At 39.4% G+C, this 15,451-nt stretch overlaps 3 protein-coding genes across 3 annotated transcripts; 2 read left to right on the top strand and 1 right to left on the bottom strand.

Annotated features, from left to right (window-relative positions):
* The first annotated feature begins 131 nt into the window (after window positions 1–131).
* On the top strand, window positions 132–2,594 carry LOC108601580 (sphingomyelin phosphodiesterase 1). Its single transcript, XM_017989479.2, is given in 5 exon segments — window positions 132–1,092; window positions 1,095–1,116; window positions 1,172–1,889; window positions 1,951–2,100; window positions 2,161–2,594. Coding segments are annotated over 5 exon segments (1,956 nt in total). The 3' UTR covers window positions 2,266–2,594.
* An 859-nt stretch (window positions 2,595–3,453) lies between these two features.
* LOC108604393 (sphingomyelin phosphodiesterase) lies at window positions 3,454–6,328 on the top strand. Its single transcript, XM_017993851.1, has 4 exons — window positions 3,454–3,587; window positions 3,700–4,594; window positions 5,198–6,065; window positions 6,126–6,328. Exons 1-4 carry the CDS (start codon window positions 3,464–3,466, stop codon window positions 6,222–6,224), a joined length of 1,986 nt encoding a protein of 661 aa, XP_017849340.1. The 5' UTR covers window positions 3,454–3,463; the 3' UTR covers window positions 6,225–6,328.
* Window positions 6,329–6,342: 14 nt separating this feature from the next.
* LOC108604394 (corticotropin-releasing factor-binding protein) lies at window positions 6,343–15,339 on the bottom strand. Its single transcript, XM_017993852.1, has 7 exons — window positions 14,933–15,339; window positions 9,873–9,951; window positions 8,154–8,440; window positions 7,984–8,090; window positions 7,808–7,926; window positions 6,792–6,955; window positions 6,343–6,739 (listed from the first exon to the last, which is right to left on the bottom strand). Exons 1-7 carry the CDS (start codon window positions 14,981–14,983, stop codon window positions 6,497–6,499), a joined length of 1,050 nt encoding a protein of 349 aa, XP_017849341.1. The 5' UTR covers window positions 14,984–15,339; the 3' UTR covers window positions 6,343–6,496.
* Window positions 15,340–15,451: the final 112 nt, after the last annotated feature.

The raw sequence follows: 15,451 nt of genomic DNA, 5'->3' as shown, positions 1-15,451 counted from the left end.
GCGCTTTTATCATGACTGAACTATAAATGGATCTATCAATGAACGAAATAAGATAAGCCGTTATTACGACCGTTAAATAGCTATATATTCACGTTTAGTTAGGATGGCAGATTAGTTGAATTGCTGCTGCCATGAAGTGTGTGTTAGTTCTGTTGGCTGGCATTGTTGCCGCCTGCGCGGTTAATCTACCAGGAGTGCCAATTGACTTCGACCTAAGCGATAAGGTGTTGTCAGCCATTGCGGACGATGTGGCCGAGCGCTTTGAGCAGGAATACTACACATACCTGAAAACAGGCGTAGAAACTCCAGCATTTAAAACGCTTACAGCTCAGCTGGCAAAATCACACAGCAAAAAGGATATTTTCACAAAAGAGTTGACTGAGTTGGATACTCGTGATAGTTTCTTTGTGTGCACGCTTTGTCGCTCTGTGGTAAATGTGTTTGCCAGAACGATACGCGAGGAAGATGGTGAACTGCATGGCGAGAATAGCGCCAAAGTAATGAAGTCCATTGCCATGGATGTGTGTCGTCGTCTGGAGCTGCAGACTGAAGAAGTGTGCGAAGGACTTATTGATGCCGAGCTGCCAACAGTGGAATATATCATGCGCAACTCGGAAATCGATTCGCAAAGCTTCTGCTCGCTCTTTCTGGCGTTCAACTTCTGCAACACTGGCAAGAATCCTGCATACAACTGGACACTAAAAGTTGACGATAAAGCAATTGATGGGCCCAAGTCAGACACTCCAAAGCGCAGTGATGCAGATTTGAAGATCTGCCAGTTCTCTGATATTCATCACGATCCTCTCTACGAGCCTGGCAGTCTGGCTAACTGTGTGGAGCCAATGTGTTGCCAGAGACAAAAGAGTACAGTGCAGGGCACAAGTGACGCTGCTGGACATTGGGGTGACTACCGCGACTGCGACTTGCCTTGGCACACCTTCGAGTCGGCGCTGAATCACGCAGCGGCCACTGAAGAGTGCGACTATATCTATCAGACTGGTGATGTTGTTGATCACATGGTCTGGGCAACATCGGTGGAGAAGAATACTGGAGTGCTTAGCAAGGTTGCCAATCAATTCACCAAAGTGTTTCCTAAAGGCCACATCCACTTAATAAGTAAGTAAAAATCTAAAATGTATTCTAGGATTTTAATTGAAATTTGTATGTTTAGCTTCAGTCCCGAGGATGTGCCCACTGAAATCAATACCAAGTGGCTATACGAGCACTTATATAACGACTGGTCCAAGTGGCTGCCAAAGGAAACCAAGGAGACCATTTTGAAGGGTGGCTACTACACAGTCTCGCCTAAAAAGGGCTTCCGAATTATTTCCTTGAACAGCAACGACTGCTACACGGACAACTACTGGTTATATCATAATGGCAACAACAAGATACCACAGCTGCAATGGTTCCACGACACGTTGCTGGCTGCAGAGAAGGCGGGTGAGCATGTGCATGTCCTGACCCATATTCCTTCGGGCGATGGCACCTGCTGGTCTGTCTGGGCGCGAGAATATAATCGCTGCATTAGCCGCTTCCACAAGACTATTACTGGCATCTTCAATGGTCATTCGCATAAGGACGAGCTTAATGTATTCTATTCCGAGGAGGGGCACGCAACGGCTGTGGCCTGGAACGGCGGCTCTGTGACCACATACAGCTACAAGAATCCCAATTATAGAGTATACGATGTCAATAAGGATGATTCAACGGTCACCAACCATCGTACATATACTTTTGATTTAAACGCAGCGAATAAGCAGCCGGAAAAGCAGCCAAACTGGTATTTGGAGTATGAGTTCAATAAGGAATTCACTGAGGACACCAGCCCAGCGGGCATTGATAAGCTGCTGGACAAGTTGTCTGAGAATCCAGAGCTAATGCGCAAAGTAAGCTGAGAAGAGCGAAAAACGCATTTGACCATCTTCTAATTCTAACGAACATTTACAGTACTGGCGCTATAGAGTCACCTCAGCGGAGCCACAAGTGACAGCTGGCTGTGATCGTTACTGTCTGGCATCCGTGTTGTGTCGCGCCGCCATTACAGTAAACACCCATCGTGAACGCTGCGAAGAGCTGAAGAAGAAACTTTTCATTGCTGTAAGTAAATGTAAAACTTTTAATGTACGTGATAACAAACATTTTTTAAACTCCGCACAGCTCGACAAAGAGGAGGCAAGTAAGGATGATGGCGCTGCCACGATGAGCATTGTAAGCTTCACCTCGCTCTTGGCCTTGGTACTCGCTCTTAGATTTGGCTTTTAGGCAGCCCTAGTTTATAAGCAACAAATATTCATTAGTTATACAATCGCAAATTCCATTTCAAGTGCAAAATCCAAAATAAATTCATATCAACATCCAACATTATATACCGTACATGTTGCTGCTAATCGTGTTTATTAATCTGCCCATATCGTTAGTACTTGGGGGCAGTGCATATCGATAAAGGTTAATAGTTTTTTTTTTTTTTAAACAATAGCTTATCTGCCTAATGTGAACAGCGTATTAAGCCAAATTAGTTAATAAAACCATCAAATTTATAGCTGCGCATTGTATATCAAGAGTGTTTGCTATTAAAAGCAGCTACTTATATTTAAAGCGAATAAATAGACTTTTGATTATTTATTTATGATTGATTATTGACTTTTTGATGTAATTTTAAATTAAGAATTAGCTTGCGTATTAATAGTGAAAGCTTTGAGATGTTAATTTGATATATTGTAGATCTTAAGTTTCCTTAATCTTTTTATTTAAAAGTTTGGAATAAGTTAGTAAGCTTAGTATTTGTTGTTTTCATAACTTGTAAATAATAATGAATAATTTAATCATTACTAACTAGATTATTTTCAGTTTAAAAGTGAACTAATCATTAAATTGTAATTATTTTCGTTTACTAATCATTACGGTGAGAAATAAAACTCAAATTATTATCTTAAATTATGGTTTCAATTCTTCTTGGTTAATTGATTATTGAATATTTGAATACACAATTATTAGCTTTTGTAGCTGAGAATTATAATTATTTTATGGCTATTGATTATTAATAAATATTTACCCTGTGCATTGTATAATGATAACGATTAATTTCCACGAATAGTTTAATTGATTAGTAATGGTAAAAAAGTAAGTAATTAGCTGAAGCTTTTTTATATTATTATATACTTTGCTTATTGTTGTAATAAATAAAATTATGGTAATACTATTTAATTTAAATGTATTTATCAGCATTGATAAAATTGAGAGCAAGTGCTGTAACTTTTGTAATTTTTATTGTAATGAACATAGGTAGCAACTTGTATTGGCTTTATAAAACAAATCACACTTTTGATAGCAACAATATAAAGATATAAGTAACGCAAAGTTCTATGGCCAGCGATCGATAAGTTATATGACAAGCCAAAAATTATAAATGGGTCCACAAGAGCAGTGAGTGCTTTAGTCGCAGTTTGAAAGTTGAGTTGAGATGGTTTCGAACTGGAGCTGTGGTCTACTCCTGCTGGCCTCAGTGCTAGTGGCAAGCGCACACAATCTGCCAGGTGTGCCCAGTAGCCAGACTGGCGATGAGGATCTCATTAGCGCGGTTTCAGGTGTGTAGATTAAAGTAATTATAAAGCTTATCGAACCGGAAAATAGCGACAAGCTCAAGTGTTGGTGCTAAAAGTGAAATGTTAGCTAATCTCTAATCGCTTACCCCCTTAGCCAGCGTAGCGCATGAGCTCAGCGAAGAGTTTATCAAGTATACGCGCACAGGCGTAGAATCAACGAGATTACGTCAGTTGGGCGCAGAGCTGCGCACTTCGCACTCGCGCCAGGAAATATTCACCGAATCGCTGGTGGATCTGAGCGCAGCGGATCAGTATTTCATATGCACCGCTTGTCGCGCTACGGTCAATGTGTTTGCTCGTACTTTGACCAGCGGTGAGCTTAGTGGACCCAATCGCGATGCGGAAGCCAAGCGCACATTTGTCGGACTCTGCACTTATTTGGACATACAGAGCGCAGAGATTTGTGGTGGCCTCTTCGATCTCAATTGGCCGCTGTTTGACTTTATTGTCAATGAGACCATAGCCGAGTCCAACAGCATTTGTGGCCTGCTGCCCATTACCATTTGCCAGATCAAACAGGATGAGTACAAGCTCAATGTGACATATACTGCTAATAACCCTACAACCGAACATAACTCATACACGACGCCAAGCAGCGACAAGGATCTGCATGTTCTGCAGCTTACGGACATACATTATGATCCGGAGTACAAGGTGGGTGGCTGGGCGGCTACTTGCCAGGATCCGCTTTGCTGTCGACTGGATTTGCCTGCGAATAGCAACGCCGCTGGGGCTGGCTACTGGAGCGACTACAATGTCTGCGATTCGCCCAAGCATATGATAGTCAATGCCTTTGAACATATTAGCAAGACGCATAAGTTGAACTGGATCTATCATACGGGCGATGTGCCGCCGCATAATGTTTGGTCCACCACCAAGCAGGGCAACATGGATATGCTAACGGAAATTGATTCACTCATTGCTAAACATTTTCCCGAAACACCAGTGTACTCCTGCCTGGGCAATCACGAGCCACATCCCACTAACGTGTAAGTATACTGAGAAAGAAAGTCAAGCAAAGCCGACCCAGTAAGACCCTGTACACAAACTTAAATAGTCAATACTAAGTCTCTTAATAGTTAGCATAGTCGACTATAATCTTGCAATGTATCCATCCATATATCCATCAATCTTTTGCAATATCTATATTCGTCTACATGCATACAGAAAATTAAGTTATCATGTATCCTATAGCAGGACTAAAATAATAACTAATTTTGCTGATATATTAGGATAAATTTCTATTTACAAGTTTTCTTTAAATAATTTAATGGAAAGCTCTTTTCCTTGTTTGAGTAATTTTTTTTCTTAAAAAATTTGCATTTTGAATATAAATCTAAGGCTAGTTTTATTCAAAAAGTTATCGCTATTAATATTTACTCGAATTTATATTTATATATTATATAATATCTTAAAATATTGCTCATGCTCTATTTAAATTATTCAATTGACAATTGAAGTTAAAGTTGCATTAAAACATTTTTAGTATTTTATTTACTTAGGATTGCTGTTGATTTACCTTTAGACAAAATAGAATTAACAAAGCATTAACATATATTAATATTTGCATATTAATTATATACCTAACGCAGTTTTGGCAACGAAGCTGTGCCTGCTGAGCTAAAGGTCGACTGGCTGTACCAGCATGTGTGGAGTCTGTGGTCCAAGTGGCTGCCAGCTGAGGCGAAGACGACAGTGCTGCGTGGTGGTTACTATACAGTCTCGCCCAGCAAGGGCTACCGCATCATAGCGCTGAACAGCATGGACTGCTATCTGTTCAACTGGTGGCTGCTCTACGATGGCTCCTTGGTGCTGGAGCAGCTGCAGTGGTTGCACGACACACTGCAGAAGGCAGAGGATGCGGGCGAGGTGGTGCATATACTTTCGCATATACCCAGTGGCGATAGTGACTGTTGGTCTGCGTGGTCAGCGGAGTACAATCGGCTGCTGGCGCATTTTAGAAAGACTATAACGGGCATCTTTAATGGCCATACGCACAAGGATGAGCTGAACGTGCACTACACTGCTGAGGGTTGGGCAGTGGCTGTATCCTGGAACGGCGGCAGCTTGACCAGCTTGTCTAACAAGAATCCCAACTATCGCGTTTATCAAGTGAACCACGAGAACTGGAAAGTTGTCAACTACGAAACACACATATTTAATTTAACCGCAGCCAATCTGCAGCCCGATACGCCACCCAATTGGTTTAAGGAGTACGAGTTTGTGCGTGAATACACCTCTGACATGAGTCCTGCCGGCATTCATGAGCTGCTAAACAAAATGGCCAAGCAGCCAAACCTATTGCGTAAGTTTTGGCGCTTCAAGCACGCCCAAGCCGATCCCAAGCTCGCCGAGGGCTGCGATGACAAGTGTCTAAGCCAAACGATTTGCCGCATGGCCACCAGCAACTATAAGGACAAGACACGCTGCAAGCAGCTGCAGGCCATACTAAAGGAGACCGTAAGTACTCACACTTTTGACTTTGCTGATCTAAATGCTCTAATGGATTTTAACTTGCAGCTGGCAAATGAGGACCCCGAGGACGATGGTGCCAGCGCCTTGTTTGCCTACAGCTTCAGCTCTCTGCTGGCGCTCTATGGCATTATGCGTTTATTTTAAGCCCAAATACAATTAAATGAACTAGAAGCTTGATATTTACTTTTTAACACGCAGAAATTGTTTTTGTTATACACATCAATATAATTACAGAAAATTTCCAAATACATATTTTTGCTATTTTTTTAGTTTTGCTTTTGGGGCTTGCGTATACTTGTTGCTACGTTTTTTATATATATTTTATACGCACACATATTTTCAACCACATGCATAAGTATTTACATACAGAAATCGTTTTGTAATCATTGTCGCCGTCCTAGCCCACGCCCAACGCCTTAAAGCGCGCACATGAGCGTGGCTATGTCCAGATCCTCCACATCGGCCTTGCGTACTATAACTGTGGCCTGGTTCTGATAGCGGCCCGTGGACACCAGACGCACACTGGTCACTTCACAGTAGATCGCCTGCTCCGGTCCCAGCTCGCCGCTCTGGCCACACACAGCGCTGGCAAGCTCCAGCCCGGCACTGTCCAAGCCAGCGCTGCCTCCTATTTCCAAGCGATCCTCATTCGATTGACACTAAGAGTATTCAAATGAGTAATAGTTATGTTAGTTTTCTGCTGACACTCACATCGTAATTGACTTTAGCCTGATTGCGCACGCTCTTGCCGCCTATGCGTAAATTTCCCAAAGAGATGGCTGCCGGAAAAATAGCGGAGAGCGTACAGTTGCGCGGATGTCCATAGTTGGAGATCTTGTAGACAGCAGCAGTGTTCTGCACTAAAACGTTGCAAGCTAAAAAACAGAGATACGATTAGAGCTCAAAATTAAAATAACAAATTGTCAATTAATTTGACGACCAATCAATGTTAAGTCAATGACTGTGTAGAAACTTGTAAGAACAGAAATTGTAAATACATTTTTAAATTAAAAGTTGAACGCTGAGGTTGTACACAGATCTGATCTTCGTTCATTTATTATGACATGAGTAAAAGTGGGGTCTGCAATTTGCTTAATATATTTTGTTTAATTAACGTTTAAGCCACAACTTTAAATGTGTTGCAAGTACGCATCCTTGGTGACATAATATTATACACGCCCACTAAACAGACCTGGGGTATACAAAGTTTAATCAACGTATTCTAAATAAAATGCAACACATTCTGTTCTAACATTTTCTAGAAAAATAAATTAATCAATGAATTAAACAAAACCTGAAAAGCCAAAGATCTTTAAATATTTTGTGCTGTTGAATAAAGTTGATCGATGATTGTCGTATGATTAATTGGTATACAGTCGGAGTTTAGAGTGTTATGCATAAAGTAAAATTAAAAATATTTCGTTTAAGTATAATTTATGCTATGTTATTTTCTACTTATTTTTTGCTGAGACTTGTTTATCAATATTAAATTAAATACACATAAGTCAGAAGTATATTCTATGACATTTTTTAAAAATAAAAGCATTTCAAATATAACAAAGACAGGATCAAGCAGCAGTTGAATATCTAGCAATGCAAGCAATATACTCTCAAGAAATTTAAGAGCAGCTCATCACACAATAATAATAATAGTCAACGAAAGATTCAACATTAATATAAAGATTCTAACTGTGGCGTTTAGCTTGCTTTTAGTAATTAAAACTTACGTTGTGTTATCTTGTGGAAACGCACATTGGCCACAAAGGAGCCATGCTTAGGTATTCTATACTGCAGCAGCGCTGCATTCTGACTGGAGCGAAAGAACTTTTTGTTGCTAATGCGTGGCCTAAAAAATAAAAATGATTAAGAGCTTAAGCTACAATGGAAAGCTTTATATGTTTACCACTGCTTGTTGTTGTTGCAAAACTCGTAGACACGATCCTCTAGCGTACGATGATGATCCTGCACACCGGGGAAGTACTCGCCATTTAGCTCCCAGCCATCGACAAACTGTAAGAGCAGAATAAATAAAAGTTGTAGGGCAGTCTAATTGCTTTTAATGGCATTACAAACCGCCATGAGGCCGCCGGACTCGCAGTTGACATCGTAATGCTTCATGGTAATCTCGACAAGCGTGTCTGGTTCGCCTATGACGTAAAGACCGCAAACTGTGGCATCAGTAGCAACAGCTGCAGCTGCGGCAGCCACAGCGGCAGGATCTGCAGCAGCAGCAGCTGCCTCAAGCTCCAACAGCGTTGTCTCTCTGTTTAAATTGAATGTGGGCAATTGGGACTGTGGTGAGGACGTGGCCGACTTCTTGAAGACATAATCACCTGGCTCGGAAGTCACATGCATGCAATCTGCAAGGCAATTTGATTAATATGCATATTACACACTAGATGGCTGTCTCGCTTTAGCCGCTGGTCATATGAAACCAATTTGCTCAACTGTGCAAATTGCAATAACTTTGCTGCCTCCGCTTATTGTTTGCTCTCTCACACACACACACACACACACACACACACAGCAGCGAGTGTATGCGAGTGTGTGTGCGCGCGTGTGTGTGGTTTTGTGGTTAACTAATAATAGCCAAACCACTTGGCAAACAACGTCTGCTGCATGCAAATGTCAGACATTATAGCTGACTGACCTTAGCTTGCAACTAAAGTTTCAACAATTAATTTATCATCTAAAAGTTGCTTGTTCTTTTGCGCACTTAATGCCAGGCTGATTTATGGCACGCATTATTTGTTTGACAAACCAGCAGACACACATGTGTGTGTGTGTGTAGCCCACGCTGAGTGGCCAATTCAGTGGCGCTTTGTTTTCGGGGAACATTTTTATGATGGTTATGCATGAGCAAAAACAATTAAACTACAGTCTGCCTGCGAGTGACTTTTGTCATGCCTGTCACATAGCCAAATGTGCGTCTGTATGTGTGTGTCCATAAAAATTGCTAAGTGCAGACTCCTAGCATGTTGAACTTCGGGAGAGAGAGAGAGCGAACGAACGATTTTTACTTAAGCACGCCCGTGGTGCATGCGTCTGAGCGTGGGCGGCGAGCAGATACAATAAATAGTTGATATTTAATTGTGCAACATTAATGGCATTAGGTTGAGCGCACAATGAAATAAAATCAATAGCAATTGCATTAATTATTATTATAACTTATTTATAGTAATTACAAAGTTTTTGCATCAAAGCTGTTGCCACGATAATAATAAATTAATCTATTTGCCAAAAGTTTTCGCCTTTTGTCAGTTGCCAGGCGTCCATAAATAAACGTAATTATTAATAGCCAGCAGCCCAGCACAGTAGCAACAACAACAACAACAACGTTGACATCCTGTTTACATTAGTAAGCAGCTCGTCCCCCATATCTTGGTTAACTCTAAGCTATTGGTTGGTTACCTTGCCAATTTTGGCTGGCCTCGGGCCAATTGAGCGTTACTTTGCTTTGATTACTATGTTTATGTTCAATATGTTAAGCTATTAGGTAATTCGTGGAATTTCAAATCCATTTATGGCAATTTGCAACTTGAAGTGTTGCTATGTAAATATATTGCGCATACGCAGCGCTGCCCCAAAGTAGTACACAGCGCATAACTTTGCGCTTGTTGGCAAAACCAATTTAAAAGACAATTTAACAAAACAAACTGTAAACGCTATAAACTTGTCACGGCCTTGTCAAACTGCAAAACTCACAGCCAAAAGCACTTGAGGCAAACTTATTTTTTAGCAGCAAAGTGCATGCAAACTTACGCTCGTGTGTGTGTGTGTGTGTGATCTTACCTGAGATTTTATGCTCAGTGTAGGGCAATGCAACGACGTTGGGATAAAGCTCAAAGGAACGCTTTACATTGGGCCAAGCCTGCAAATATAGAGATTAAAAGTGTTAGACAAGCGAAAATAACTGAAAGCAGCTGCCGAGGGTTGTTTCCATTGAAAGTAACCACAAAAAAAAAGAACAGAAATGTAAAAAAATGAGCGATAAAAATCAGCGTGCGGTCCACACAGCTAATAACAGCGCTTTTCTTTTCTGCTACAAGTCCAACAGAGCAGCAGCAGCAGCAGCGGCGGCTGCTTGTTGCCAATAGCATGTGGTCTGGGCCTTTAGTTCAACTTTAATGTTCGAAATGCAAACTCATAAGAGCCACAGAAACAAACAACTACTGCTACTGCTACTGCAACTGCTATTGTGGCTCAAGAGGCAACTTAAATTTTATTAATAGCAGCAGTTGGTACGCATCAACGATTTCCATTTGGATTTGCTCAAGCTACAGTTTTAAACTTTTTGCTGGCGCAGTCGCTGATTGATTAAAGAGCACAAAGGCTTGCCTATTAACTGAAACCGCCTCGCACTGATGAATGGCAGCAAAAAATAATAATTGAAAGCCACAGAACAACAAATTGTTTGATTTGTTTGTGCAACACTCGAAAAAATGTATATAAAGTATACGCATTGTTTAGCTTTAACGAGCTTCTCTTTTGCGTTGGCGTACGGGCGTTTGGCTTATGAAACTGTCAATTAGAAGCGGATTTGGCGTTTGCTTTGCGCCAACTTAAAGCTGCGCCACACTGTGACGTCACTGACTGACTGACTGACAAAGTCAATCGTATGCGGCATATGCGGCGTATGCGTGAATTCGTCAAAAGTAAATAAATTATAACATGATCCCTTTGAACACACTTGACGCAAGTTCTCATTTGCATAATAACATTGTTGCCCCGACGTAGGAGATGACAGCTTTCGCATTCATTTCATTTCATTCAAAAATCAAATACAAATACAAATACAAATACACAAATCCAAGCAAGTTGCTTTTGTTTGGTAGTTCTGACATGAAAGTTCTGCGAATTTTGCAGCAGCAGCAGCAGCTGCCTGCCGGTCAGAGATATAACTAAGCTTATTTATAATTCGTTGTTGGGGCAGCTTAAATTTGTTTTTAATAACAAGCTAAAGCAATTATTCTCACTGACGGCTTTATTGTAATTTCTGTATGACACTTCTCGACACTTTAATGTCGCTGCTTATGCATATGATATATTCATTCGAGTGCCGGTGCCAGTGCCACCCACGTTATACATATAGATGTCAAAAGTTTCAGTGTTAAATTCCGCAGCGCTAATTAGTTGTATAATATGCAAGACGTGTATGCCCCCAAGACAGCGGATAATACCTTAAATAATGTTTTTATAAAGCATTCACTCAAAAGGCTGCAACAGCGCGTAGGTGTTTTTATAAATCAGCTTTAAGGATTGCAAATATTTGCTTAGTTATAAATTTTAAGCACATACATAAACTTACTGTCCTGTCCTGTCCTGTCCTGTACGCCGTGTTGACCTTAAAAGGCTCACGCGCTGTCAGCGGCAACAGGCATTGAGCTCATTAAATATTTACTGTTTGCCTTATTGCTAGCAAAAATATTGCAAAAAAATTAAATATTGTCGCTGAGCAATAAATAAACATTTTGCAAAATATGCAGATTAATGCGACAAGGGCTGACAACAAAGGATTTGTGCTGCCGTAAGGCGAATAACGAGTATACGCCCTGTACTTTATACAATTATTCAAATAGTTAATTATCACATCAACTGACAGCAATAATTTATATGCAAAACACCAAGTTTGAGAGATAATTGAAATTGCGTATGCGACGCGTGGGACAAGCCAAGTGATAAGTGTTGCGTCTAAAAGTAGACAACGAATTTTCTCACACAACGCATAAATAGAAATGCAACGCTTAGCGGCAATTTTGCAATATGCATACAGTGAACACTCGCTAATTATAAATATATTTCTTTAATTTTTCTCATTAAAGGCAGTTGTTGTTTCAGGCATATCAGTTTCATTTCAATTACCATTACTAACAGTTAAACTATTCTTGGAAAATATCCATAATCCTTATATAAAGTGATATAATGTCAATTACTATTGATCACAATCACAAATAATTAAAAAATAGTGCAGGATTTTTTCGATTTATTCCTGAAAATAAGCCAAAGATTATTGCTTGCTTATTTTGAATTATTTTCAATAATTTTAAACAATTTTTTTCGAAGCAGCGCACAATAAAAAGCTATAAAACTTGCTTTAATTTTTGATCGGAAGTATACGTATACATATATTATATATATTAACTATTAAAATAATAAAATATAACTAAAAATTGTTGTAATTTAATCACCTTTAAAATTCAAATCATTTTATTAGAATGCAATCCTCCTAATCTATATTTAACTTCATTATAATAGAAACAGCTTTTCGCTTGCTAATCTGCTTAGCAAGAAAATTTCACACTAAAAACAAAAATAAATATAGACTAAATCGGAATTTCTTGCTTAGCTTTAGCTTAAGCCTGCTTGTAGACTGGCATTTGTTAAGACATTGATTTAAAGTCTTGTTGGCTTGTTGAAAGCAACCACAAAATGCAATAATTAGAAGCTTAAACATATTCAATATGTCAATTCTAATTACTGGGCCATTTCAATTTTCGAGCGTACTCTGTATGCGTGGCTTGTACTTATATGTAAATGTCATGTCACTGCGTTGACAGACAGCAGAGTGACTTGTAATGTTACCCGCTGTGTTTTGCAGTTCCAAGACGAACTATTACTATGACGGAAATTAGTTGCACATGAAGTTGCAACCCACATTTTCATTGCTGCCACACAGCTCAGCCAATTTGCAACTCAAGCAGCCGCAAATATTGAACATATTGCAGTTTGTTTTTTAGGGCAAAGTGCGCCTCGAATGTCGTATGAGAGGCATCAAGTTCGCAGCTTTTATTTTTGGCATAAATTTTGTGTCGCCGGCTGTTGCGACATGTGATTCACTTATAGGCATTATATATATTAAAGTGTGTGTACTTGTGTTAAGCTGGAGAGCAGGATATTTGGGAAATTACAAAGTGACAACGGCGCAACGGTAATTAACAAAGTTTTTGTAAATGAAAATAAATGACAATTACAGCTTTGGGGCATACGGGCCTTAACCAGCTGCCTCAGGTGTCGAACAAACAATTAGAGACTTGTTTGTGCAGCACAAACTGTGACCGAAACAATCTAATATAATTGCCCTTGGCTTAAGCTAAAGTGTTGCTGCCAGCGACAGTTTGGTGCTGCTGGTGTTGGCCTGGCTCAAATAGTTGTTAAGTGTCAAACTGTTTACCGCTCGTTGCTGCTAACATCGAGCACTAAGCTGGGGCATCAATTGCAGGCCAAAGTGCATACTGACATCCGGCTGAGTGAGTGAGTAGCCAGCTTGATTACAAGTGCGACAAGCAGCAGCAGCAGCCGTACAGTTGCTGTGGCATAGCCAAGTGGCAACAATGAAGTGCCGTCATTTGCAGCAGACTCTTTACACTTGCAACATGCAGTCGCTTGTCCCTCTGGACTGGACTGGACTTTAGCTCGACTAAATTTACATTTGCTTTTACTTGCTGCAGCTGCAGTTCATTAGCATATTATTATGCTTGTAACAAAGCCAAACCAAAGTTATTTTTAGTGCGCTTTTATTTATTTATACGTATCTGTAGTCTCCAATACTCAGAGGCCAGCCAGCACATAATATCATTTGAGCCAGCAGCAGCAGCCGTCACAAAAGTCAAGCTAAAGTCAAAGGTATTTGCAAAACTTTGCTCATAAGCTGGCTCATCAATCGTCGTTGATTGAAACACGAGACCGACGCATGTAGGAAATCAACTTAACACAAAACTTGTTAACTAAAATAAAGTGACATTTATATTAACCCCATGCATTACACGCACTACACATGTGGATGTTCCAGAATTATATTTTCGTAGGCCCAAGTTGAGCGGGAATTAGTAATTGAAAATAATTGGACAACAATGTGCTGAATTAACAGGAATTCAAGTGAAAGTTTTGGGCACTGAAAGATTTTAGCTTTGTAAATTAAAGTCAAGTAATGTTAAATTTAAGGATCTATTCCTCATAGAGTAAGAATTTTTTTGCTGGAACTTGACGCATCGGGAAATATTTCATTGCCACCTCCTTTTACTACAGCTTAAAATATTACACACCCAAGTAAAAACTTTAGCATAACTTACTTAATTCTCTACTAAGTATAGGTTTTTTTTAAATGCATATTTTTTAATGAGGCTGCCTATTGACATGAACATCATTATCTCAAGAATACATTTCAATCTACTGCGATAATTTACCACAAACATTTTTTTGAAGTTATAAAAAGATAACCCATCACACTACATCTCTAATAAGTATTTAGAATATAACCCACATATTCTTAGTTTCGATGCATTTAAAAAGATTTTTGCAAATTTTATTCCATACAATAATTCATTGCTGCCATGCAAATTAATTGGAGCCCAACTGTTTAAAGTATCGTTGTTGCCTGCTCAAATAACTTGATATTCTGAAGTCTCGTCGAGTTTCCAAACTTCTCATCGCTTTCATTACTCTTTTAATTCAACTTAGTTTTAATAGTCCAGCTACAATTATTCTTAATCACTTTAGCAAATACCCATAGCTTAAAGAATCTAAGTAAAGTCTAAAGTAAATAATAAATGTATTATATATGTACAAGTTACATAGTATTCAATTTCTTTTCGAGTTTAGTTATTTTATCTAAAAATGCTCATTTAACCTTTGTTTATTTTTCTCTAATTGAAAACAGCTGCTAACTTAATAAACATTTGGCTGACTATGCTGGATTTATAATAATGAAAAAACCGTCACTAGTGAACACTTTTCATACGTGGTGTTCGAACTTACAATACATAGATTTAATTCTAATTTTAATAACACCAAATAAATATTTAAAGATTTTTTTGCTCGTTTAAATTTTTATTTTTGTTATACACTTTACTCACCTGCACGCCCAGCACAATCATTGACACGTAGACATAGACAATAAGCTTCATTTTTATAACTTTAATTTAAGCAATTGTTATTAAGAGTTTGAACTTCAATTAGGCGACGGTCATACGAAAAAGTCGGTGATACGTTTAATGTGACCGCAAGCTAAGAGCTAAGCGGCTTTGAAGGATTAGCCAGGGAGCACGCAGTCGAAGTATAAATTAGTTAGCGCGCCAAACACGTAAATTGCACTTGGTCTTCGTGACTGTAACAGGAATTGATGCTGACTCTTGCACTAAAAGCGTTTTGAATGGACCGCAGAGAAACCGTTACAAGCTTAAAAAGGATACGCAATTGATGGGATTTCCGTTTTGTTGGCTGCGAGACGTCAATGCTGCCGTACGACGACAGAATGTTGGTCCTTATCAGCGCCGCATATCCTTTTATAGTCCTGACAGCACACACACACACACACACTCACAGACACATATACACACCACCATCGCTTGTTTTTGTTGTTAGTTGTTGCTGCT

Source organism: Drosophila busckii, chromosome 3R, assembly GCF_011750605.1.
Source record: "Drosophila busckii strain San Diego stock center, stock number 13000-0081.31 chromosome 3R, ASM1175060v1, whole genome shotgun sequence".
Lineage (NCBI taxonomy): Eukaryota > Metazoa > Arthropoda > Insecta > Diptera > Drosophilidae > Drosophila > Drosophila busckii.
The sequence above is the reverse complement of the archived record's forward strand: the minus strand, read 5'-3'. Positions and strand labels throughout refer to the sequence as shown.

Bases quoted from the DNA above. Each gene is read 5' to 3' on its own strand.
- LOC108604393 (XM_017993851.1), top strand. From the start codon at position 3,464: ATGGTTTCGAACTGGAGCTGTGGTCTACTCCTGCTGGCCTCAGTGCTA. The intron at 3,588-3,699 runs GTGTGTAGATTA...TTACCCCCTTAG, and splicing joins TCTCATTAGCGCGGTTTCAG to CCAGCGTAGCGCATGAGCTC. The intron at 6,066-6,125 runs GTAAGTACTCAC...TTTAACTTGCAG, and splicing joins AGGCCATACTAAAGGAGACC to CTGGCAAATGAGGACCCCGA.
- LOC108604394 (XM_017993852.1), bottom strand. From the start codon at position 14,983: ATGAAGCTTATTGTCTATGTCTACGTGTCAATGATTGTGCTGGGCGTG. The intron at 8,441-9,872 runs GTAAGATCACAC...ATTGCCTTGCAG, and splicing joins CACTGAGCATAAAATCTCAG to ATTGCATGCATGTGACTTCC. The intron at 6,956-7,807 runs GTAAGTTTTAAT...TCTGTTTTTTAG, and splicing joins TTTCCACAAGATAACACAAC to CTTGCAACGTTTTAGTGCAG.